The sequence below is a fragment of the Aethalodelphis obliquidens genome, unplaced genomic scaffold (genome assembly GCF_003676395.1).
Source record: "Aethalodelphis obliquidens isolate GAN/ISIS:26980383/991018 unplaced genomic scaffold, ASM367639v1 scaffold39, whole genome shotgun sequence".
In the NCBI taxonomy this organism is placed as follows: domain Eukaryota; kingdom Metazoa; phylum Chordata; class Mammalia; order Artiodactyla; family Delphinidae; genus Aethalodelphis; species Aethalodelphis obliquidens.
This window is the reverse complement of record NW_020837983.1, coordinates 8,188,308-8,214,071: the sequence shown is the minus strand read 5'-3', so window position 1 is coordinate 8,214,071 and position 25,764 is coordinate 8,188,308. Positions and strand designations below refer to the sequence as shown.

Sequence of the window (25,764 nt, the reverse complement as noted above, 5' to 3'; positions counted from 1 at the left end):
GTGGGCGAGCGAGCAAAGCTTCATCTGCTGCTCCCCGTTGCCCCCACCGCTCCCCACCGCTCCCCATCACTCACATTACCGCCTGAACCATCCCCCACCCCCGTCAGTGGAAAAACTGTCTTCCACAAAACTGGTCCCCGGTGCCAAAAAGGTTGGGGACCGCTGTGCTATATGATACTAAGCCACCTGTAATAAAAGTTTAGTGACTTCTGTTGACTGCAAGCTCTACGTAAATTAACCAAAAAAGCTAAGGCAATATACCTGTAATCATTCTTTCACTCATTCGGTGAACATTGCCAGAAGTGAAACCCAGGTATTCAACAAATTATATGTTGCCATCACTAAAAATTTCGCAGTTTCTCCCTTGTTTAAAAAATGTTATTTCAAAGACTCCTAAGGCAGATTTTTCTTGGAAATCAAATATTTAGCTTTTTTTTTTTTTTAATAGAGGAGAAAGTCCTTATCTTTGAGTTCATTTCCTAATTCTCCAAGCACCTCCCCAGCATCCTGGAATGTGATGGTTTGCAGATGAGAGCCTTATTTAACCCCCTGCACACAAGGCCTTCAATATCCCTGAAGCCTGAGGAGCCAGTTCATTTCCGGGGCTAATCCAGGGGCTACAAAGTTTCATATGGAAGAAAAATCTGTCTCCTTAAAAGCACAGGTATTGGGACTTCCCTCGTGGCTCAGTGGTTAAGAATCTGCCTGCCAATGCAGGGGACACGGGTTCGAGCCCCGGTCCGGGAAGATTCCACATGCCACAGAGCAACCAAGCCTGTATGTCACAACTACTGAGGCTGCGCTCTAGAGCCCATGAGCCACAACTACTGAAGCTTGCATGCCTATAGCCCGTGCTCCACAACAGGAGAAGCCACAGCAATGAGAAGCTTGCGCACCACAACGAAGAGTAGCCCCCGCTCGCTGCAACTAGAAAAAGCCTGTGCGCAGCAACGAAGACCCAAAACAGCCAAAAATAAATAAATAAATTTATTTATTTAAAAAAAAGCACAGGTATTTGGATCCGCATCTCCTCTTTAAGGTCTTAACAAGTCTAAACTCTGCCGTAACACAGCCTTCAGAGAGCCCTTCATCTTCACTTTTTTTTTCAAACTAAACATCCTCAGGTCTTTTAACTCTTTTCTGCATGCCCTGGCTTTAGAGACTTTTCCTCTTTGCCCATTTGTTGGTTCATTTTCTCCTTCTCTAGGAATTTACTGAGTGTCTGTCATGTACCTGGCATGTTACTAGCATCGCCAATACAACACAGACATCAACGCCAGCAATCAATCACTACCAAGGCTGACAAGTACTGGGCTGGGACAGATGGGCATGCTGCGGGGATGTGATGTGGGGTACCCCAACCTAGAAGATTAGGGCTGCTTCCACATAGACCCAAAAGATGAGTCCAATTCGCCTGGATGAAACAGAGGAGGTAGGATTGCCAGAAAGGGTTTGAGCAGAGGAAATGTTATGTTGGCTTCTCCAACCCCGCCTCTGCTGCTCAGTGGTTGCACGACCTTGTGCAAAACATTTAACCTCTCTAAGCCTCAGTTTCTTCATCTGTAAAATGGGGATAATAATATCATGAAGGGAAGGGTGAACTGCCTAGCACAGTGCCTGGCACATAGTAGATGTTTCCCCAAAACAGGCAGCCATCGTTACCATTGTTATCATTATTATCATCAGGTGGGGAAACCTGGGACACAATTGGCTCCAGAGGGGTAAGGCTGTATGCCTCGCCCCCCAAGAACAGCAGCCATCAAAGAGGAGAAAAGAACGGTGGCTATGTCACCCACCGAGGGGACGTCCTCCACCCCATCCCCCCACATATACACACTGCAGGTGCCAAACACATGAGCAAGCTGAGGATCAAACATCCTGGAACCGAAGGAGGGAGTGAATGGAGAGGAAGCGATAATGGAAAGTTATGGAAAAGGAAGGGGATAAAGAGTTTACTAGAGAAGAGAAGGTGAGAGAGAGAATCTGTAAAAGAAAAAAGAATCAAGTTATACATTCATTGGGTAGGAAAGCTTTTAACTCTGTGGCTTGTTAGAAGTCAGATACTAATGCTTTTTGGAGTTTTCCCAGTATTAATCACAAGACTGGAATGAAGAATTCACTTCCTACAGTTTCTAAAAATTGAATGATAACAGAGACGTTAGTTTATAGCTAAAACAGAGAGCACATGCAGGGAGGGATGAGATGAGATGTACTTTCTGCATCTGGGCTGAGCAGCAGCCATGACAGTCCCTCCATCAGGTCCATAATTCCATCCCGACCGTATTACATAGGATGCATAGAGGGGGACTGATAAAAGGGAGGGGGGTGATTTTACTTCAAAGGGTTTATTTTATTTATTTATTGTTTTGCGGTACGCGGGCCTCTCACTGCTGCGGCCCCTCCCGTTGCGGAGCACAGGCTCCGGACGTGCAGGCTCAGCGGCCATGGCTCACGGGCCCAGCCGCTCCGCGGCATGTGGGATCCTCCCGGACTGGGGCACGAATCCGTGTCCCCTGAATCGGCAGGCGGACCCTCAACCACTGTGCTACCAGGGAAGCCCAAAAGGGGTTATTTTTTGAAAAGCCTTTGCTACAGGACTTCCCTAGTGGCACAGTGGTTAAGAATCTGCCTGTCACTGCAGGGGACACGGGTTCGATCCCTGGCCTGGGAAGATCCCACATGACGCAGAGCAACTAAACCCGTGAGCTACAACTACTGAAGCCCGCGCGCCGTGCTCCGCAACAAGAGAAGCCACCGCAATGAGAAGCCCGCGCACCGCAACGAAGAGTAGCCCCAGCTCGTCACAACTAGAAAAAGCCCGTGTGCAGCAACGAAGACACAACGCAGCCAAAAATAAATAAATATAAAAAGCCTTTGCTATAGTTAAAACAATTCAATAAGCTCTACGCATCAACCTTCATTTTTATAATCAGTTCTAATGATAAAGACACACGCCAGCCACTGGATTCTTTAGATATGTGTTAATCACTGCGCTGTAAGAGGCTTGAGTCCCCCCCCCCCCTTTGCTAACTCCCCTTAGGTAGAAAAATGTTAGCAGCTTATTTTTAAAGCCCCAGAAAGGGTTGATTGACCTGGCTTACCGTTTGCTTATACCCTCCAGCTGCAATTTTCTAAGCAAATGTTTTTCATCCTGCATTTGGCTCGTACCCCACAGCACCTCTTCCTAAGACCTTTTCCTCCTGCCCATCCCCACCCCACCTCCCAGATTTCTCTTCTGCGAAGGTTCTCAAACTGAGGTCTCCAGAAATGCAGTTTCTCAGGCCCCAACCCAGACTTACTGAATCAAACACTCCAGGCATGGGAACCAGTGGTCTGAGTGCAGTGAGCCCTTCAGGAGCTTCTGACACACAGTGAAGTTTGGGAACCACTGTTCAGTTTCCTGATCCTTACCCCCCACCCCACCCCGCCCCTCCGCCGCCGCCTCCTGCCTGATTCTGTTGCCCCACTCTCTCTGTCTCAAAGCTTCTCCCTCTCACCTGCAGAGAGGAAAAGAAAGCCAAAGATTGCATGGGGGGCGGAGGGGAGGGTTCACTACGGGAACCAGAGAAGGGACAACTGGAAGGCGGGAATCGGTGATGTCACCACGCCCCAGACGAGACCTGAAGGATCCCTGACTTCAGCCACCTCAGAGGAAAAGCGGCTTGCCCCGGGTCACTTGCTAAGAGGCTGAAACCATGCACAAGAGGATGAAATCAGCCACCTGTACGCCTCATCCTCTCAGGGGTCCAACACACGCGCGGAGCTTTCGCCGTGGGCGGGGCCAAAGCAGGGGCTCGAGGTCGGCGACCCCGGTGTTTCCCTTAGGAGCAGCCGCAGCTCCAAATACTGATGGGTATTTCCTGTTCTTCTCAAAACTCCTGGTCGGGGAGGCAGCTCGAGTGTGAGGTGCCTTTTTCTTTGCTCAAACACACATCTCCTGAGTCACGCATCCTCTCCTGGGGCGAGGGGCGGGGGCAGGGGTGGGAGGTCACCTTTTCATTCTAGGTTTTCAGAAGCCTTAACAAGTTTGCCAGATCGCTTTACTTCTCTTTGCCTTGGCTTCCTCGTCTGAAAATGAGATAAACCAATAACCACCTTGCAGTGGTTTGTTTTTGTTTTTGTTTTTTTTACAGATCAAGTGAGCTAGCTTGTCCCTGCTCACAACAGGGGCTCAGTACCTCCAGAGGTGTCATGAGACATGAAAAACAGTCCCTTTCTTCAAGGGTGTACAAGCCGGTACTAAAAACAAGGCAAGTACAAAAATAACCAGAATAGGAATCCTCGGGTATGTGCCGTTATTACCCCTCAGAATAAGGCAAAGAGCGTTGACACCTTGGTAGAGGACCTGCAGTGCATGTGGCCCATCCCGGGATGGGAGGGTCCTGCCTGGCTGGCAGCGGGAGAAGGTGGCATTTGGCCTGGCCCTGGCTGATAATAAGCCTTGGCCAAGGAAAGATACTCCAGGTAGAAGGAAGAGGGTGAACAAAGCCCTGGAAAGCTCAGGGAAGGAGACAAAAGTTGCATCCATGACCAAGTGGCTTCAGGGCATGTAAGACCGGTGGCCTCAATGGGTCTGTCCTTCCAGAAACCAGAAGCTCAGAGGGCTTCCGGCATCTGCTCTTCCTCCTTCACGGAGGGTGCCAACAAATGTCAATTAGGGGGATTGTTTCAGGATGTGGAAATTCATTTGCTGTCAGCCAATGCTTGAAAATGTTAATAATTATCAACCTAGGCGAAAACCTCCATTGGCAATCCAGAGCAGGACATTCTTAACGCTCATGCCAGCCAACTCCTTCAGCCACATTGCTAACTTAGGCGGTTTCAGCTCCTCATACAAAACACATTTTTGCATTTTTACCCATGTTTTGATGTCAGGTTTCACTAGAGATGTATGCAGAACTGAAAATAAATGCCTCCTAATGTACTGTGGTTTCCAAGGAACAGAATTTGGGGCTGTATACAGTGAGTTCTTAGATTAGCTTTATTAGCTTTATTTTTAAGTAGTAAATTAACTGCTATGCAGAAATTTCACTAAATCCTGTGACCTCCGCCCTCGCACACCTCTGGAATTTTTCCTAGCAGAGTGTGTGGGGGGAGGGAGTGTCAGCTCCCACCATCCCTTGAACACACTATGGGGTCACCCTCCTTTCAAATTTAATTTTTTTAATATTAAAAAAAAAAACATGAATTCTTCGTGAGTGCTATTGATCCAAAAGGGGAATCTATTATAGGGAGAGGAAGTAGAAATAAAATGAGATAGGCTGGTAAATTTAGAAAAGAAAGCACATGTCAACAAGACTTGGTAAAAGACAGATGAAACAGGGGGGCCAGTGGGCTGAAGCGCAGACAGTTTGAGTGTGTGCTCTCATTCCAGGAGTGAGGGGAGTCACCAGTACAGTGGGAGTTTGGGCAAGGAGGGTGAAGGTTTCCAAAAAGGCTGATATGCCCCCACTGGTTGCCCTGGCGACAGGTCCACCCCCATATGACTGTGATATAGTAAAGAGAAAAATGTGCACAAGCAAAGCAGGCAGCAGTTAAGGATGGGAAGCAACAGGACTTCCAGTTAGCACCACCTTGAGGGGACCTTAGGGAAGAGTCTGGGAGGGGACGGGTGCCACTGATGCAGGATGGGTGCAGAGGGAAGAACCTGAAGGTTTCCATGAGCTTAGGCTCTGTGTACAGCACACCCTGCGGCTCCAACTCCACCAGCTGGCATAGTTGCCTTGAAGGGACTTTGAGTTGGAGAATGTGCTCACTGGTTTTCCTGGTGTCCTGGGACTGCAGGCTCTCCCTGCCCTTTGCCCCAGCCCTGGAAGGCTTAGGCAGTCCAGATGGCACAGTAGGGGGTAGAAAAGGAGTCAGCAGTGATCGCCACTGTTGTCAGCTGAGAGTCCTCCAGGGGCTCCCACCCCTGCAGCATGAAGCCCAGACTTTTCGTCGGAGCCCCTGAGATCTTAAGTGAGCTGGTTCCCAACTCCTCTGAGCTTGTCCCCAGCTCAGACTACCTGCCTGACAGACAGGGTGCCCCGATGGCTTCACCAGGTCCCGCCTCCGTGCTCCATCCTCACCCCTCTCCTGCCAGCTCATCTCCCAGCTCCACGTGGCCTCAACTTTCCCTAGGAATGTTTCCCGAAACCAGCCATTTACAAAGTGTGGTTTGGGGACCCCCTTCACAGGGTCCATAAGATCAAAACTATTTTTGTAACAGTACTAATGTTTGCCTTTTATCCTCTCTCTTATGTGTGAACACCGTTCGAAATGTTTATTGATGTGGTTTTAGATTCCACATTGCAGTTAACCTTTAAGGAACTACCTTTTGTCAAGTTTTGGGGTCCTATCAGAGAATATCCATAATCACGTGAAAAGGCTATTAAAAAACGTCTTCTTTTTCTGACTACATGTCTGTGTGAGGCCATAGTTTCTTCATGTAACCCAACCAAAACAATATTTCATGACAGACTGAATGGATGAGAAATGAGAATCCAGCTGTCTTTAATTAAGCCAGACACTGAACAGATTTGCAAAAATGTAAAATCCTGCCATTCTTCTCACAATTTTTTTATTTAGAAAATATTATTATACAAATATTTTTACTTACATTATGGTTAGGTTATGGGTTTATTATTGTTATTTTAAAATTAATTAATTTATAGGGGTTTTTTTGGGGTTTTTTTTTGTGGTACGCGGGCCTCTCACTGTTGTGGCCTCTCCCGTTGCGGAGCACAGGCTCCGGACGCGCAGGCTCAGCGGCCATGGCTCAACGGGGCCCAGCCGCTCTGCGGCATGTGGGATCTTCCCAGACCGGGGCACGAACCCGTGTCCCCTGCATCGGCAGGCGGACTCTCAACCACTGCGCCACCAGGGAAGCCCCTAATTAATAGTTTTTAAAGTTCTCCATTTCAATTTCTGATCCAGTAAACCTCAGTAGACTTAACCCACAAAAATAAAAGCTCTTTGGTATCCTCAATAATTTTTGAGTGTACAAGGGTCCTGAGACCACCTTCTTATACTGAGCCTACAGCAGGCAGAGTAGAGCTGTTAACTTAGCTATGCCTCTACCATTGCACACCGACTCCACCAAATTAATGACCTTTTTACATGTCTGTCTCCCCCCACTGCACAAGTGCTTCCTGATGGTGGTTGTTCTTTAACCCCCTCATGTCTGGCACAAAGCAGAAAGTCCAGATGAATGAATGAAGTAGAAGGGAAGCCCACACATCACAGGCTACCGCCCGAGCAACGTGCAAACATTCACAGGAGGGCAGATAAATATCTGCATTATTTTTTTTTTAACTGGCTCAAGTTGTTACTGGGCCTCTGACTTGAATTTAGACATAAATATAAATATTTTTTTAAAAATCAGAAAATTCAAACGAAAAATTAACCTAAGAAACAATTCTGCTTCTACTCTGTTAAACTTTCAGAGACACCCCATGCAAGCAAGTAACTGGGGAAATACACCATGCAGTGGATATCACAAATACAGCCAAAATGATCTGCCACAAAAAAAGTGACCAGGGCAAGGACCACAACAAGCATAGCTTCTCCATCTCTGTTCGCTGTCAAAGGTAGACCAAAAGCAGATGGCGCTAGAGGATCCAGGCCAGAGTTGCGGTGTTGGCCTTTGGTTTCACTATTCTCACTCACTCACCATGTTCCCAAGTCAAGCAGCCCTCCAGCATGTCAGGGAGCGGCCACGCCATCCCCTGGCGGGCAGAGATGTGCCACATCCCATCCCCCTCTTTGTCCCTGACACATTCTCCTACAAAATGAGAAAAGGGGAGGGGGGGATACTGGACGTGGGATGGATGCCCTTAGCAAAACAGGATCTTTTACCTCCGAAGTATGTGTCAGAGGTGGGGAGAGAAGAGAGAGAGAGAGAGAGAGGCAGGGGGTGGGGACGGCATGGGGGCAGAGATATTTGACACCAAGAGGAGTATGCTTTTCTGGCTAAGAGTGTAGAGGCTCATTCCGAAAGCATCCCCATCAGAAACCCAACTGTGTAATCGCTGCTGCTGATCTAGGAATCAGGCGTTTCCAGTTCTCTCTCTCGCTCTCTCTCTCTCTCCCACACACACGCCTACACATCTCCACCACCTCTGTCTTTCTAGATAGATAGATGATAGATAGATAGATAGATAGATGATAGATACATAGATAGATAGATGATAGATAGATACATAGATAGATGACAGATAGATAGATATGTTTATCATATGATGGTATATGTTTACCATCTTGAAATTTGTTTTTAAAAAAACCCTTTAGGGCTTCCCTGGTGGCACAGTGGTTGAGAGTCCGCCTGCCAATGCAGGGGACACGGGTTTGTGCCCCGGTCCAGGAAGATCCCACATGCCGTGGAGCGGCTGGGCCCGTGAGCCATGACCGCTGAGCCTGCGCGTCCAGAGCCTGTGCTCTGCAACGGGAGAGGCCACAACAGTGAGAGGCCCGCGTACCGCAAAAAAAAAAAACAAAAAAACAACCCTTTAATCAGCGTACTAAATATCTCCCAGTCCTTTCCACATTTGCAGAAGTCCTATGTTTATGTCACTATGGAAACAGATTCTCAAGAGACTAAAGACATGGAGGGCCCAGCATCATGGAGTCATTGTTTAGGTTAACACCGTAAAGATTCTGACCTCTCAAAACAGAGCTTTTGGCTCCTCTGGTCTCTGTCATTTCGGATGCTGAGGCGGCCAGGCACTGGGCAGTTTTCTCAGTGGCCTTCACAGGGGGTGAGATTTTAGGGGGTACAAATATAAAACACAGTTTTGGAGAACAACTTCATGGAATGATGGTTGTGGTAAAGCTTTCATTCACTGCATGACTATAATTTACATATATTAATTATCTTGCTTTCTCCTCACAAAAATATTCCAAGATCAGCATTAACATTCCCATTTTACGGATGAGGAGACTGAACCTCGGAGAGGTCATGTTGCCTGAGTGTACACACTTGGTCAGTACCAGAGCCAGGTCTATGAACTCAGGTCTATGCCAAAACCCGCCATCCTTCCACTGGCCAGCCTTCCTGTTAACCCCCCACATCCTAGGCTTTCCAGAGCCCATGTTTAGAACCAGGCCCATACATCTATATTCTGTGTGTTTTCAGGACCTTTCCTTCCTCTTGGAGAAAGAAAAGAATTCACCTGAAGAAAACACGTTCACTGGGTGAGCCTAACAGACCTCTAACATTTTCCATTTCTAGTATCTTTTTTTTTTTTTTTTTTTCGGTACGCGGGCCTCTCACTGTTGTGGCCTCTTCCGTTGTGGAGCACAGGCTCCAGACGTGCAGGCTCAGCGGCCATGGCTCACGGGCCCTGCCGCTCCGCGGCATGTGGGATCCTCCCGGACCGGGGCACGAACCCATGTCCCCTGCATCGGCAGGCGGACTCTCTACCGCTGCGCCACCAGGGAAGTCCCCATTTCTAATATCTTGATTCCACCTCTCTCTTGTGCCGGCTCCCACCTTCCCCAAACCCGCCTGCTCTACTTCTCATTCTGCCAGGCAGGGAAGCATTATTAACACAGATTAGCCAGACAAATCCAATAAAAAATTCTCAGAACACCCTTGTCCAGGTAAGTCCAACCAGGGCTTTTTCAGATAAAAACTCAGTGCCGTTGCTTATTGGAGACAAGTCATGAGCTTCGGATTAACTGAAAAGCTTTGCAATAGAAGAGGTTTAATTTCATTTGAAAACCCGTGTACAGCCACATTCTCAACTCAGGATGCACTCGTTGCCAATGAGATGCCCTCTCCCCCAGCACGCCCAACACGGGACCCAGGGCTGGGAGAGCTGCCCCGACGGACACCCATCCCCTGGTCTGGAGGTCCACCCTCGACCACCTCTTCCTACTTCTGTAGGTGGAGCCCCGTCACTCACCCAGGAGGGCCGTCTGAGGGTGGGTCCGAGCATGTCTCCCTCTGGAGATGGACCTGGAAGGAGGCCACTCCCTGGCCTCAGCGGGTAGGAGGAGGATCTGTCCAAGGATCAGTAGAAAGCAGCCCACCAGCATCTTTTCCATCTTCAAGAAGAGAAAGAGGGGCAAGGCTGTGACAAACACAATGGGAGAAGAGGGCGGGGCGAGGTTTCTGGGTCTCCCTGAATGCTAGGTGCTGCAGACTCACCCCCCGCCTTTCCCCAGATCAGACAGGCCACTTGTACTGAAAATTCCATTTGTGTGTATGACCCTCAGACCCACTGGTAGGTTCTTGGATACTCTAAGCAGGGCGTACATAGTTGAATTTTTTGTCACTGTAAGACTGAATGGAAAACTTGGGGGAAAAAACTCTACCCTGAAGTTTCTTTTCAATCAAGTTCATTATCAATTATTCATAGTCACATTCTATATCTTGGATTTGAAAAAGGAAAAACTACATCTGAGGATTCCAAGTAACAATATTTTCTTAGTCTAATAATAGTGGATGGTACAAATTAATATATATGTTTCCCAAGGAATACATATACAGTTGCATAAGATAGCATGACTTAGCCTCCTAGCCTCCCTGCCTTCCACACACATCTATTAAGAGGGAACGTGGTGCAGTGTTTTTAAGGGCTTGGACCCTGGCACCAGACCGCCTGGCTTTGAAGTGTCCTGGCTCTGACACTTGCTAACTGTGTGTGACCTTGAGCAATCTGCTTAACCTCCTCATGCCATGTGGGAATATGGTTAATTGGGTGACTTAATCCACGTAACAAAAGCATTCAGGGTAGTGTCTGGCACACATGGGGAGGCGAGGACAAGCAAACAAGCAACAGCGTTAGGGGACCAGAGAAGAATAGGATCAAACGCAACGCTGAGCACAAAGCTCTCGGATGCAGAAAGAATTTTGACTCTTGAGTTGAGTTTCAGATATCCACAGGGGTGAGGGAGTTTCAACCAGAGTAGCACACTCTTGACCAGACTTTACCCGTTTTCTGTACTGGTCCTGGAGAGTAGCTGGTGTGAAGGCTCTGGAGGAAAGATTCTGAGCAGGGAAGCGACATGGTCAGATCCAGGGTTTCCCAGGATGGCCAATCTCAGTGCTTCACATGGGATGAGAAAGGTACTTTCCACATGGTGAATGATGTTGCCTATTCTGCCTGGCAAACCCTCGTGGAGAAGGCAATATCCTGGGACTAGGTTTAAACATATTTTTCTTCTAGTTTCTATCATTATAGTGGGTGTCATAGCAATTTATTAATTTATACAGATTAGTGAGGAGGAGGGAATATTTAAGGAGGAACAACATTTAAGGAAGATCATCTGCTGTAAAGTCTTTACTAAATCCTCATCCTGTGCTTGGCAATTTCAGCCAGTTGATTTCATTCAATCTTCAGACCTATCTCACATAAATCAGAATTATTATTTCTGCTTTTTAGAGATGGGGAAACTGAGGCCCAGAGAAGTTTAGTAACTTGACCTAGGTCACCCAGGTAAAGTAAGCAGCAAAGTTAGGATTCAAACCCAGGGTAAGAGGCTAATTTGCCAATTCACCGATGAGAGAAAACTTGATTAGCTGCAAGTCAAGTCCCCGTAAGGCAATTCATGAAAGGCCATAGCTGTTTCACCACCAGAGGTGGAAACAGGGCAGGGCAGGGGCAGGGACCACTTCCTAAAACATGAAAAAGTAAATACTCAATAATTCAGTGAACTGTTTGCTCAGCAAACTGCTTTCAGGAATTGACCTGTAGATGAACCCAGGTCTGTCAACCTTCAAAGTCCACAGTTTTTCACACTTGCTGTGTTGAGCTAGCTCACTTTTCACTATGCATTAAAATTCTATTAAAAATAGCAGATGTTTATTCAGCACTTACTATGTGCCAGGCACTGGGTCAAGTGCTTTAAATTTATTAAGTCATTTAATTCTTACAGTAACTAGAGAGGTTCAATAATTTGCCCAAGGGTATGCAGCTGATAAAGGGGTGAAGCTCCAGAGAATTGCTAGTTCATTACAGATAACTACTGCCCACCACTTATGAACAAATTAAACTCTTTACTAATTGGACTGTTCCCTATTCATAGCTTAATCTGTGAGATTCCTTTCTAGAAAAGGAAGAAAAAAGATTTTCCCTCTTTCTCTGATCTTAAACCTACTGTTTACTGTCAAGTTTCCTTGGTATTTATCACATTTTATGTGACATTCTAAGTGTGTTATGTCATTTATATGTGATTTATTATCTTAATGATGTTCTCCTTCCTCCCATCTGAGCAAATACAAAGTCCGCGTTTATTTCTTTTAAAATGTATACAACATGCTCTGAAGGCGCACGTCCATCCTGACACATCTGCAATTAAATCCAAACATTTAGAGCACGATGTGGTGGATAATTATCATTTTCAAAAAACAAATACCACATCATGTGGCTTGGGTTTACTGTGGATTTCAAGAAGTGTTTGCATTTTCAAGTTACCATGGCCAACCAAAAGGCCCTGAAGATAGATGAGGGATAGGGAGTTAAAAAATAAACAGAAATAAACACTTCTAGCTGTCTAACCCTGAGAAGGTTACTTTCCCTCTCTCTGCCTCAGTTTCCTCATCTTTAAACTGGGGATAATGAAGAAACCTGGTCATTGCATGAATTATATCAGCTCATATATATGTAAAGCACATAGAACACTGCCTGGCACATAGTAAGTGCTCAAGAAGCAATAGCTACTTATTATTATTATCATCATTATGCAATCAAACCAATTAATATAAAGTACACACTGCTAATTTTTGTCATATTGAGCCATTTAATGTACCTTATATTAACTCTGATGCTTACTTATGACTACTCTACTAAAACAATGACACACAAATCCATAATTTAAAAATACATGTTAGTATCTAAAAGTATTTAAAACTCTCTTTTTCAGAATGAAATAATGCCACTTGCAGCAACATGGATGGACCTAGAGATTATCATACTAAGTGAAGTAAGTCAGAAAGAGAAAGACAAATACCATATGATACCACTTATATGTGGAATTTAAGATATGACACAAATGAACTTATCTACAAAACAGAAACAGACTCACAGACATAGAGAATAGACTTGTGGTTACCGAGGGAGAGGAGGGATGGATTGGGAGTTTGGAATTAGCAGATGTAAACTATTATATATAGAATGGATAAACAACAAGGTCCTACTATAGCACGGGAACTATATACAATATCCTGTGATAAACCATAATGGAAAAGAATATGAAAAAGAATGTATGTATATGTATAACTGAATCACTTTGTGTACAGTATAAATTAACACAACATTGTAAATCAACTGTACTTCAATAAAATATTTTTCTTAAATATTCTTTTTTTTTTTTTTTTTTTCTTTTTTTAATTTTTTTTATGTTTGTGGTATGCGGGCCTCTCACTGTTGTGGCCTCTCCCATTGCGGAGCACAGGCTCCGGACGCGCAGGCTCAGTGGCCATGGTTCACGGGCCCTGCCGCTCCGCGGCATGTGGGATCTTCCCAGACCGCGGCACGAACCCGTGTCCCCTGCATCGGCAGGTGGACTCTCAACCACTGCACCACCAGGGAAGCCCGAATGTTCTTTTTTCAAAATGCAATGGCACAGCAAGCCACAGTCTGGTAGAAAAGATTTACAAAACATTATCTGATATATCATTTATCTCCAGACATAAGCTCTTATAACTCAACACAAAGACAAACAACCTACTTGAAAATGTGCAAAATATTTGAACACTCATATTGCCAAAGAAGACATTCAGATAACAAATAAACGTATGTGAAGATGTTCAACATTCTTAGTCATTAGAAAAATGCAAATTAAAAATCACAATGGGGCTTCCCTGGTGGCACAGTGGTTGAGAGTCCGCCTGCCAATGCAGGGGACACGGGTTCGTGCCCCAGTCCGGGAAGATCCCACATGCCGTGGAGCGGCTGGGCCAGTGAGCCATGGCCGCTGAGCCTGCGCGTCCGGAGCCTGTGCTCCGCAACGGGAGAGGCCACAACAGTGAGAGGCCAGCGTACCACAAAAAAAAAAAAAAAATCACAATGACATTCCATGACAAATCCACTAGAATAACAAAAATTAAAAAGACAGATATAACCAAGTGTTGGCGAAGATGTGGAAAACTGGAATCCTAATACATTGCTGGTAAGAATGCAAAATGGTGTAGCCACTTAGGGAAACAATTTAGCAGTTTCTCATTCAGTTAAACATACACTTCCCGAATGAGACAGCACAGGGTGACCAACTGGTCTGGTTTGCCTAGAATTGCCTGTGTTTTTGCACTGAAAGTTCTTCATCCCAGAAAACTCAGTCCTGGGCAAACTGGGCAAACCAGCAACCTAGATATTTACCCAGAAGATATAAAAACACACCCACACACAGACTTATACTCAGATGCTCACAGAAGCTTTCTTTGTAAAAGCTGAAAACTGGGAACAATGCAAATGTCCATATATTAACCGACAGATAAATAAATTGTGGTACATCCACAATTTATACAATGGACTACTACTCAGCAGTTAAAGGAATGATGTAATGGGTGAATCTCAAAATAATTAGGCTGAGTGAAAGCTGCCAGACACAAAAAGAATACATACTGAACAATTCTATTTATATGACATTCAACAAAGGGCAAAACTCTGTGACAGAAAGATCAATGGTTCCAGGGGGTGGGATGGGAAAAGAGGGTCAGCTACAAAGGGGCAGGAGGGAAATTTCAGGGGTGGCAGAAATGTTCACATCATGATTATGGTGGAGGTTACATGGCTCTATACATTTGTCAGAACCCATCAAATTATACACTTCAAAGTGATGAATTTGATTGTTTTAAGTTGGACTTCTAAAAAGCTGTTTAATAGAAACTAAAAGAATGGGGAAAAGGATACTGTATACAAGTCAACATAAAACCAGCATGGCAATATTCATATCAGACAAGGCAGGCTTTTTTTTAAAAAATGCAATGGCAGTGAAACAAGAAAAAATAAGTCAGTACACGTAGCCCACATTAATCACTGTTTCTCAGGGAGGCATTTACAGCTGCTAGCATTTGAAGAACAGGAGCCAGATCCAGTTCCAACTGGAAAACAAAATGATGTTTGAGAAACAGTTCCTTTCACATATGGGCATATGAGAAGCATTGTTGTGCTGAGAAATAGAGGTTAATTCAATCAGAACAGATTCCATGAAGCATTTGGGGGCATGGAAAGAATATTTTTTAAAACAATTAAACAGCTTTGACTTTTGTTCTAGCAATTCTTCTCCTCTCCATGAGACAATGAGTCTTTTCATTTAGCTTTACCAAGAGGGCGGGGCAGAGAGAGAGGAGGGGATTGTTCTAGGCATCACTGTTTCAAGTAAATCGACAGATGGCGTAGCGTCCCATCGGAGCCAACACTACGTGCCCTGGGCCTGGAGAGGAGAGGCCTGGCTCTGTCACAACACGCTGCGACCTCGGTTAGGTGACTGAACTCTCTGGGCTTTAACGAGTCAGCCATGAAATGAGAGGCGTGGTCTGGAAGCAGCGTTCCTCAGCCTAAACCAGACCACAGGCCCAGGACAGGGGCCCAGGACAGGACAACGCTGCTCCCCTGAGGAAGATGGGCATGACACCCTCTTCCTGCCCCCGCACAAGAAGACAAAGGAGCTAAAGCACTAATATTTTCTAAGTGCCTACTATGGGCCAGGCAGTGAGCTGGGCGCTTGTATATTGTTATCTCATTTGGCCCTACAGTCATTCTGTGAGGTAGACGAGGTTCCAATTTCATGGGAGGAACACCGGCGGCCGCAGATAGAAAGACACTCTCCAAGGTCTCAGAGCTAGTTAAGTGACAAAGCCAAGAGTCTACCCCCGCCACCTCTCAGGCAGCCAGCCTACTTGCTAAAAAAGAGATTTTGAGGGCTTCCCTGGTGGCGCAGTGGTTGAGAGTCCGCCTGCCGATGCAGGGGACACGGGTTCGTGCCCCGGTCTGGGAAGATCCCACATGCCGCGGAGTGGCTGGGCCCGTGAGCCATGGCCGCTGAACCTGCGCGTCGGGAGCCTGTGCTCCGCAATGGGAGAGGCCACAACAGTGAGAGGCCCGCGTACCGCAAAAAAAAAAAAAAAAAAAACCCAAAAAGGAGATTTTGAGTCCCCTCTCCAATTCTGAAAGTTCTTAGACATCATATTTAAGAGTTTTGTCCCTCAAAGTCCACTCCATTGGCACACCAAGTGTGCATACTAACTACTCTGTGTTCAATGAGAACCAGTCACACAGGGCTGGGGCCGCAGCAGCCCCAGAGGCCTTCCTTCCTGTCTCCCACCTCAGACCAGAATCCCCAGCTCCCACAGGGCCGGCAAACGGAGCCCAACCTCCATTTAGATGTTGACATTTAGATGTCAACCTGACATTGGCTTTCTGTGACTTTCACCCAGTGGTCAAGGCCTGCTTGCCAGCCCGGCCTTTACAGGTACAGACTCAAGTCCTTTCATGGTCAAGGTAACTCCATCTGCTCTGGTACCCGGACTGGAAACCTCGGCCTCAGCTTCCATGTGTCCCTTGCGTCACCATCACATTCATGGGTGGACAAGCCCTGGCTTTCCCGCCCCTGCTCCAGCCCTCCTGATGGTTCCCGCCACTGCAGCAATGCTCCAGTCTCTCTATTTCTCACCCAGACTTCTCCAGAAGCTTTGGAACTGCTCTTCCTGCCTTGGGTCCTGCCCCTTCCGTGCTCAGAACCCACCTATGGCCTTACTACGTAACATTCATGTTCAAGGCCCTCCATGACAGACCACTGCCCGCCCTACAACCATAGCAGTCCCACGTGCACCCCAGCCCCTCTACCGGTGCCAAAAGAATTCAGATTCTTGTCCTAGCCGGGTGCCTTCATCCATGCTGGTGCCTTGGCCTGGTCTACCTTCTGTATTATTCAAAAACGCATTCATTCCTAAAGGCTCAAGTCATATGTCACCCCCCCCCAAGATGTTCTCCGATTTTCCCAGCAAGGATTGACTTTTCTACGCACCCCTGACAACGGGTTTGTTGTCTGCTCTAGCACTGGGTTTTTGTTTGTTTGTTTTTGTTTTTTGGCCGCGCTGTGCAGCTCGTGGGATTTTAGTTCCCTGACCAGGGATCGAACCCACGCCACCGCAGTGAAAGCACGGAGTCCCAGCCACTGGACTACCAGGGAATTCCCTAGCACTGTGTTTCTTTTTCTTGTTTCCATATCTGTCTCCCTGCCTAGACTCTGAACTGTTCCTTGAAACCACACCCACGTGCTAGATGCTGAATTTCATAACTAAAGTTTTAGAAAATAGGTAAATGTTGAATAAACACATTTATTGATCAACAAAAGATCAATAAATGTTGAATCAAATTGGCCCTAGTTCTGCACCTGACAACTGCCAAGGCCGAGCCCAGGTCTTCGTCTACATACTCTGTTTGCCTTAACGCCGGCAACCCCAATGGCTCTCTCCTATGATGGAAGGAACCTCTGCCCCAGATTCCTTGGCCTTGAATACATAATTTTTAAATGATATAGATGAAATATCAAATATCTAGTTATAATAATTAAAGTATCCATTTACTTATACATGCATATTCAAAACATTTGAAATTACAAAATATATATTCACTGAGAAATAATGCTTTATTCATTAAAAATGTTTCAGAAAACAGTGTTTTCTCTCATGTCATAAAACAGTTTTCAAATGCTTGCCTCTCTAACATCAGTATTTCATCGACGCTAAAGATGTTTTTGTTTTCTGACATCTTTACTTCTAGGTTGTCTGAGAGACAGCACTTTCTGAATCTATATATGATGCTGTCACTGGAAATTTTATCTCAGACCACCAGTTCCCACTTATGTAACATGAGGACAGTTGTTGGGTTTTTTAATATGTCCTGGAGGCATAAATTCACCATCTCTGCAACTTACTCATTCACTGTGCTGCTCTTAAAGTATCATATCCAGTGTCATCCAGCCCTTGCAATTGTGAAACTGTGCCCAGAGGAATAATGACTAAATTTGAGTTGATTTTTCTTTTACTGTTTTGGTCATTGACTTCTACATGTATTCAAAATTAGCACACTGATTGAGGACATTTCAAGCTAACGTGTCTTCCCCCAGTAGTACTTTGTTCAACATATTTCAAAGAGTTCCACATACTCTGAGAGACTTTGCAAGGACTCACATATACAGCAATTTCCTCTTTTCCAAGGAATCATTTTTTGGGGAAAAAAAACCCCTCACTTCATATTTTGGAATATATGGTCATTCCTACCTTATCTTTCCTCCCTTCCATTCAATCAAGCACCATGTTCTACCACATGAGGTCTCGCATGCCTTCTCCCTTTTCCATCCATACCAAGGTCACAGCCCTAGGCTTGCCCCTTATTCATATTGGAGAGACTACAAAGGTCCTGGCAGACACTACTGGTTGCCCCCCAATATCCTCCCCTCCTTCTTTAGTAATAGAACCCTCACTTTTTAACTGGACACATAATGGGGCTGGAAAAACACCAAGATGCCCAGTCTTCCCTTCTTCCCTATCAGGTGACTGCATGGGGGTTAGGGGGGATGGAAGTGGATGCGGCGAGTACAACTTCAGAGAAGTGTCCTTAAAGGAGGGGTGGGGGAATGACCGCCTTGCTTTTTCCTTCCTGCTGGCTGGAATGAGCACATCCTGGCTGGAAACCCACCGGTCATTTTGAACCACGAGGCACCATGAAAATGGAAGTCATGCTGCATGGTAGAAGTGACAGGGCACAAAACTGTGGGTCCCCGACCCCATGCTCACTTTGGACACGCTGCCTCCAGGCTTCTAGACAGAAATAAACTTCCTTCTTCAGGTCACTGTCATTTCTGTTTTTTGTATAACTTGGAGTTGATCATAATCCTAATTAACTGACTGTTTCTAAGTCTCTCCTATTGACGCCATCTGGCACTAGCTGAATTCAATCTTCCCAACATAATATCATGCTTATCATGCGCCTGCTCAAAAACTATCAGTGACTTCTACATACCAAGCCGATAAAATCCAGATTCCTGGGCTTCCCTGGTGGCGCAGTGGTTGAGAGTCCGCCTGCAGATGCAGGGGACGCGGGTTCGTGCCGCGGTCCGGGAAGACCCCACATGCCGCGGAGCTGCTGGGCCCGTGAGCCATGGCCGCTGAGCCTGCGCGTCCGGAGCCTGTGCTCCGCAACGGGAGAGGCCGCAACAGTGAGAGGCCCGCGTACCGCAAAAAAAAAAAAAAAATCCAGATTCCTTAGCTTAGCACTCAAAGTCCCATAATCTGGCCCTGTCTTACAATGCTAACCTCAGAAACACCCCCATCCATTCCACCAACACACACACACACACACACACACACACACACACACACACACATTAACCCTCCATTCCAGCCCGTTAGCTCCATACAACGTCTCTCACTCACCGCTGGTTGGATTGAGTTTAGGACAACGGAGATACAGGGAGGGAATCACTCCCTTTCAAATTGAACTGTGAATGGAAACAACCTTAACAAGAGAACAGATACACTGTGGTGGAGGCATATAATGGGCTATTATACAACCATAGAAATGAGTGAATTACCGCTTGGCGCAATATCATCATAAACTTACAAACATAATACTGAACAAAATTAAATTCAAAAATGGACAAAATGAATCTACGATCTTAGGAATCGGGACAGTGGTTACACTTGAGGTGTCAGTGCACAGAAGGAGGCGTGAGGGGGGGATTGTGGGGTACTGGGAATGCTCTGCTGATTACTCAGTATGCTGACTGCAGGTTCATGAAAAATAATCCAGCTACACGCCAGATTCGTGCACCTTTCTATATGTATGCTTCAGTAAAAAGTTGACTTAAAAAACAGGCAAACGAAGTTAGAAGAGCAGTTACCTTCAGGGGGAGGTGATAATTAATTGGGTAATTGTGGGCACAAAGTGGGGCTTCTGGGGTGCCGATCTGGGAGATGGTCACATAAGAGTGTTCATTTTGCAACAGATCCATTGTACTGTTCCCTTATGGTTTGTGCATCTTTTTATATGTTCTTTTGATTAAAATTTTACTTAACAAGTGAAGTGTGCAGTACTACTCCTGCCACCCTTGCTCTCTGATCATGCCATGGACAAAGGGATTCAGGGAGAGATGTGAGCTGCAGCAGAGATTTTAGAGAGAGGCTAATGGGTGTCCTCTCTTGAGAGGGCTATTGTGCACATTCTGGAAGAGGTGTTAATAAGAATGAGGGTACACAGCTGGTCCTGACCTGGAACTCCTTCTCAAGCCCTGGGGTGGGCAAAATAATGTCCCTCCAAAGATGTCCATGTCCTAATCCCCAGAATCTGTGGATATGTTACATTACACAGCAAAGGGGAATTACAGTTGCTAATCAGCTGACTTTAAAAATAGGGAGATACCCTACATCAACTATACTTCAATTAAAAAATAGCAAAAAATAGTGAGAGCACCCTGAATTACCCAGGTGAGCCCAACGCAATCACCAGGGTCCTTAAAAACAGAAGAGTGAGGCAGCATGAGAAGGACTCAGCCTGACGTTGCTGGCTTTGAAGATGGAAGGAGGCGACAAGCCAAGCAATGAGGGAAGATTCTAGAAGCTGAAAAAGGCAAGGAAATGGATTCTCCCTTAAAGCCTCCAGAAGGAACAATTCACCCAGTAAGAACCATTTCAGACTTTTGACTTCCAGAAACATAAGATAATAAACTTTTTAAAAACTGAAGTATAGTTTACAATGTTGTGTTAGTTTCAAGTGCATAGCAAAGTGATTCAGTTATACATATATATATTATATATAATATATATACTCTCTTTCAGATTCTTTTCCATTATAGGTTATTATGAAATATCGAGTATAGTTCCCTGTGCTACACAGTAGGTCCTTGTTGTCTAGTAGTTGTTTAGTAGCGTGTATATGTTAACCCCAAACTCCTAATTTATCTCTCCCCCCTCACCCACTATCCCCTTTGGCAACCATAAGTTTATTTTCTGTTATTTCTGTTTTGTAAATCAGTTCATTTGTATCATTTTTTGAGATTCCACATGTAAGTGATATCATACGATATTTGTCTTTCTCTGTCTGACTTAATATGATAATGTCTAGGTCTATCCATGATGCTGAAAATGGCATTATGTCATTCTTTTTTATAGCTAGGTAATATTCCATTGTACATATATACCACATCTTCTTTATCCATTCATCTGTGGATAGATGTATAGGTTGCTTCCAATAAACTTGTTTTATGTCACTAAGTTTGTGGTAACTTATTACAGCAGCAGTGGGAAACTAATACACACACTGTCTGGAAATTTCAGAGAGGTGGTAATTTTATTAGAGGAGATCTTGGGGATGGGGGCATTCTTTGTATTTCAATGGAAATGGAGAAGGAGAAGGAGCTAGAAAAAATCAGCAAACACTGTTGATGGGGAAAAGGAGACCATTCTGAGGGGCTAGTGTTAAAAGTTGAGAGTTTGTCAAAGAAAGGGAGAAACTGTGAAAGTAGCAACTTCAGAACTGAGTTTGAAGCAACCCAGGGCTCACAAAAGATTTGACCTATAGCCTTGACCTCTGTGGTCTTGAGCTTCTCATCTTTAAGACAAGTGAAAACAAACTCACCTAACTGGGAAGGTGCAAGGATAAGCCCTCAACAGAAGTGAGATAAAATCCTTTGATTGGGATTTCCCTGGTGGTCCAGTGGTAAAGAGTCCGCCTTCCATTGCAAGAGGATGCAGGTTCGATCCCTGGTCAGGGAACTAAGATCCCACATGCCGTGGGGCAACTAAGCCCGCGTGCCACAACTACTGAGCTCGCATGCCACAACTACAGAGCCCACGCACCCTGGAGCCTGCATGCCACCACTAGAGAGAGAAAACCCACGTGCCACAACTAGAGAGAAGCCTGCACCCACAAGGAAAGATCCCGCATGCCTCAACAAAGATCCCACGTGCCGCAACTAAGACCCGACGCAGCCAAAAATAAAGAAATAAATAATAAATAAATCTTTAAAAAAAATCCTTTGCGTTACATCATTTTCTCTAATAATAACTGTTTATTAGGCAGCATAATGCCCCCAAAGATGTCTATGACCTAATCATCCCGGAATCTGTGAATATGTTACCTTTGTGGAAAAAGGGACTTTGCAGATGTGATTAAGCTAAGGATATTGAGAAGGAGAAATTAGCCTGGATCATTCAAGTGGGCCCAACGTAATCACAAGGGTCTTTATAAAAGAGAGAGGAAGGGGGGAGAAGGGGGAAGGGAGAGAAGAACTGGAAGCTGCTATGCTTTGAAGATGGAAAAGACCAGGAGACAAGAAACATAGGCACCTTTCAGAAGCCAGAAAAGGCAAGGGAACAGCTTTCCCCCTAGAGCCTCCAGAAGGAACATAGCTTGTCGACACCTTGATGTTAGCCCGGTGAGACCTATTTCAGACTTCTGACCTCCAGAACTGAGGGACAATAAGTTTGTGTTGCTTTAAGCACTAAGTTTGCAGTCATTTGTTACAGCAGCAATAAGAAACTAGTACAATAACCTAAAATAGCAGTGGGGTATTCCAATGGGGATGGAGCCACGGTCTCCAACAGTAAAGTTTTCCCTGACAATAAATACTCTAAAAAGAACTTTCGAAAAATGTTAGCTAGCCCACCTGCTCAGCCACTGACTTCACATACAGACAGTTCGGTAAAAATCTTATTTTCAATCAACTCACTCCAAGCACTGGCAGATTAATTCACATTAATGATCTCATTTAACCCTTATAACAACACTATGACATAGATCGTATCGTCCCCATTTGATGGATGATATAACTGAGGCTCAGATAATAATAAGTATAGGTAATAAATATTGAGCACTTACTCTGAGCTAGGCATTATACTAAGCACTTCATGTGTGTTAACTAATTTAATTCTCCCAACAATTCTATTTCCATTTACAGATGAGAAAACTGAGGCAGGGAGTCTAAGTAACGTTCCAAAATCCTTGCAGGTAATGAGTGGCAGGGCTGAAACTGGAACCCAGGTCCCTCAGGTGCCAAGATCAGGGTCGTACTCCCACAACCTCTCATCACTGTCAGCATCATTACCACCAATTACTGATAACAGCCGAGGCCTCTGGGATAGAGCCCAGCCCTGCCTTTCTCTCTGAGTCCCTTTCAGGGTCCTACCAGGTAAGGCAGTGGTGGCTGTCTAACGAGCCACCTGGCAGGGTTCAAAGACGACCTCACGGCTAGAGCTCCAAGTGGCAACTGGTCCCTTGGAAGAGCCTCCCTGGCACTGTTTACTAGCAGCAGCAATGACAGCCTCCACTCTCTCTTTGGCACTTCGGCTCCCTCTTCCTCTGACCCTCCTGACTTATCCCCACATGTACATTACACAGGGGTGCCCTCCTGAGCCTCCCTAAAGACAGGGAGTCCCAGGAAAGGGCTCTCTTAAACACACATGCTAAAAACCAGAGGGGAGCCAGTCCCGTCCCAGGGATAGCATTCGAGGCTCTGGCTCACTTGGCTGGTCTCAAACGCAGCTGCTCACCCCTGAGTCCCAGCATGTCCCTTCTCACCTCCCACCCAGCCTCACACCCAACACCCTGCAGGCCAGCGTTTACACTGGCACTCCCTCTTCGCCCCAGGCAGAGCTGATTCTAGGAAAACTGTGGGATTTCTCTGCAGAACCTTCAGTGATCCTCTTATTCCTCATCTACCTTTCAAGGAGCAATCTTCTATTTCCTTTGCTTTAAATCTTGGGCCTCATTTCAACTACCTCTTGCTAAACAGAGATATATGGTGATGCCGGTAAGAGCTTAGAGCATGACAGCCATCTGAGGGTGTCTGAGAAGTGGACTCTGGTACGGCACCTCCAGCCAGTGAGCTCAGGCCTCAGTGCCTCCAGCTTGCCAGGGCCTGGACTCCTGAGCCCGGAATTTGTAGGAAAGAGAAGCCTGGCAACACAGAGGTCTGACTGAATTCTACTGGCAGGACTAAAAGTTTGGGCAGATAGGAAAACAGAAGGTGAAGACCCAACAGATATCTACCTGCATTCTCAACAGGGGGTTCTAAGGGACCAAGCTTCAGGGGCTGAGAGGAAACTTTCCAGACCATAAACCCATCCTGGAACAGCAATATGGTTTTCTGAGGCTGGGAGAAACAGGCAGGGAGAACCGTGTAGAATGCACTCCTGAATGGAAAACTCCAGTTAAATACATGTAGATCACCCGCCACCCTCACGTACCCACAGAGGGCCCACCTTCCTGATTTGGAGAGGAAGTGACTGCTTGTAGGAACGCCTTGCTTTTCTGGAGAGACAGGTGATGTAACTAATCACCAATCTTAAAATGCCTGGAACTGTTCTAACGACTTGAATTCAATCCTCACAACCCTGTAGGTATTATCAACCCCATTGGACAGATGAAGAAAGTGAGGCATAGAGCAGTTGGGTAACCCCGAAGTTGCCAACCTGTAAGCTTCACTCACAGCCGGGGTCTGAACCTAAGCAAGCGAACCCCAGAGTCTCTGGTCTTGACCATACCCCTCCCCCACCCCTCCCCCACCCCCGCAGCGGGAAACCAATTAAATGCACTTGGTGCAGATGCAGCCCATTTATGACGATTTGGGACTTGGTCAACTGGGTTTGTTCCGGGCGGGAGTATGTGTTCCCGAGGAGCTACCTTCCTGTGCACCTTCCTGTGCGTCCAGTCCAGGAGACGTTAACGAGAGAGGGTCCCCATTTTTCTGTCCTCTCTCCAAACTGCCCTCGGGGTTTCTAGCAACTACCACAAAACGCCCTCCCCTTTCTTTCCTTTCCCCGCAATGTAGGGAAGCTGGAGCTTTAGCTGTCCTAGAGAACCAAGAACAAAATGCAGATGACACGGGCATTAAAATAACAGCCGACAGAGGCGGGGAGTCGGAATCGATCCGCTGGCCAGCTGGCCAGCAATCACACTGCATCCCCGCTCAACAAGTCTCCCTTTCCCGGGGTCGGTGGAGGCCAGGTCTGGGTGGCCCCGCGGCGGGGCACAGCGCCCCCATGGGGCGGTGCGGGGTGGCTGCCACGCGCTGCGCCGGGCTCAGGGAGCTCGCGGAGCTCGCCCGGCCAGGGCGGCCCAACTGGCCCCGGCCGGGGGGTCCCGCAGCGCCGCCCTCCCTCTCGCCCTCTGCCCCGAGGGGTCGGGAGCCAGGGGCCCAGGGCGGGAGGGGGCGTCCGACGGGAGGGGCCGCGCGGGGCCGCACGGGCCGGGGCGCGGGCCTTTGCGCGCGCCCGCGTGCGTGGGTGCCCAAGCTCTGTCTGTCCGTCTGTCTGTCTGCGCCTCGGGGCTGCGGGGCCAGGCAGGGCCCCGGGGAGAGCGCGCCCCGCTCACCTGCAGCCACCGCCGGCGCCTGGGAAGCGAGACAGGTCCCGGGTCTTCGTCGCTGGCCTCCTCGCCGCTCCGAGAGCCACGGCTCTCCTCGGGAATCGCTCGTGGGAGCCGAGGAAGAAGCCGAGGTGCTGCCGCTGTCTCCTCTTTCGCCGCTTCCTCCGAGTCCCATCCCAGAGCGCTCCGCTCGCTCGCTGGCTGCCTGGGCGGCTCTGGGCCAGCGCCGGCAGGCGGCGGGGGAGGCGGCGCCGCGGAGGGTGGGGAGAGGGCCGGCGGGAGGAGGGGTGTACTGTTTGAGGATGGGGCAGGAGCGGAGAGGGATAGGCCGCGAGGACCGCCCCACCCTGCAGGCAGCCCCGGGAGCTGGGCACCCTGGCCGCACGCCCTGCCTGCTGCCACCTCGCTCTGCGCGGTCCGTCCCCAAGCCCAGGCGGGGATCGGACCCCGGGGGTCTGGAGCCGCACGCAGG

General features: G+C 47.0%; 1 protein-coding gene across 3 annotated transcripts in view; it reads right to left on the bottom strand.

The window, feature by feature from the left end:
- MATN2 (matrilin 2) overlaps window positions 1–25,439 on the bottom strand; it is a 155,251-nt gene extending 129,812 nt beyond the window's left edge. For 2 of the 3 annotated variants that reach the window (XM_027131480.1, XM_027131482.1), the window contains exons 1-2: window positions 25,299–25,438; window positions 9,885–10,026 (exon numbers count right to left, since the gene is read on the bottom strand). In XM_027131480.1, the coding sequence (XP_026987281.1) occupies window positions 9,885–10,026 (142 nt within the window). In that variant the 5' untranslated portion in view covers window positions 25,299–25,438. Of the gene's footprint in view, window positions 1–9,884; window positions 10,027–25,298 lie in introns of all 3 variants that reach the window. The other variant, XM_027131481.1, reaches the window with a different exon arrangement.
- Window positions 25,440–25,764: the final 325 nt, after the last annotated feature.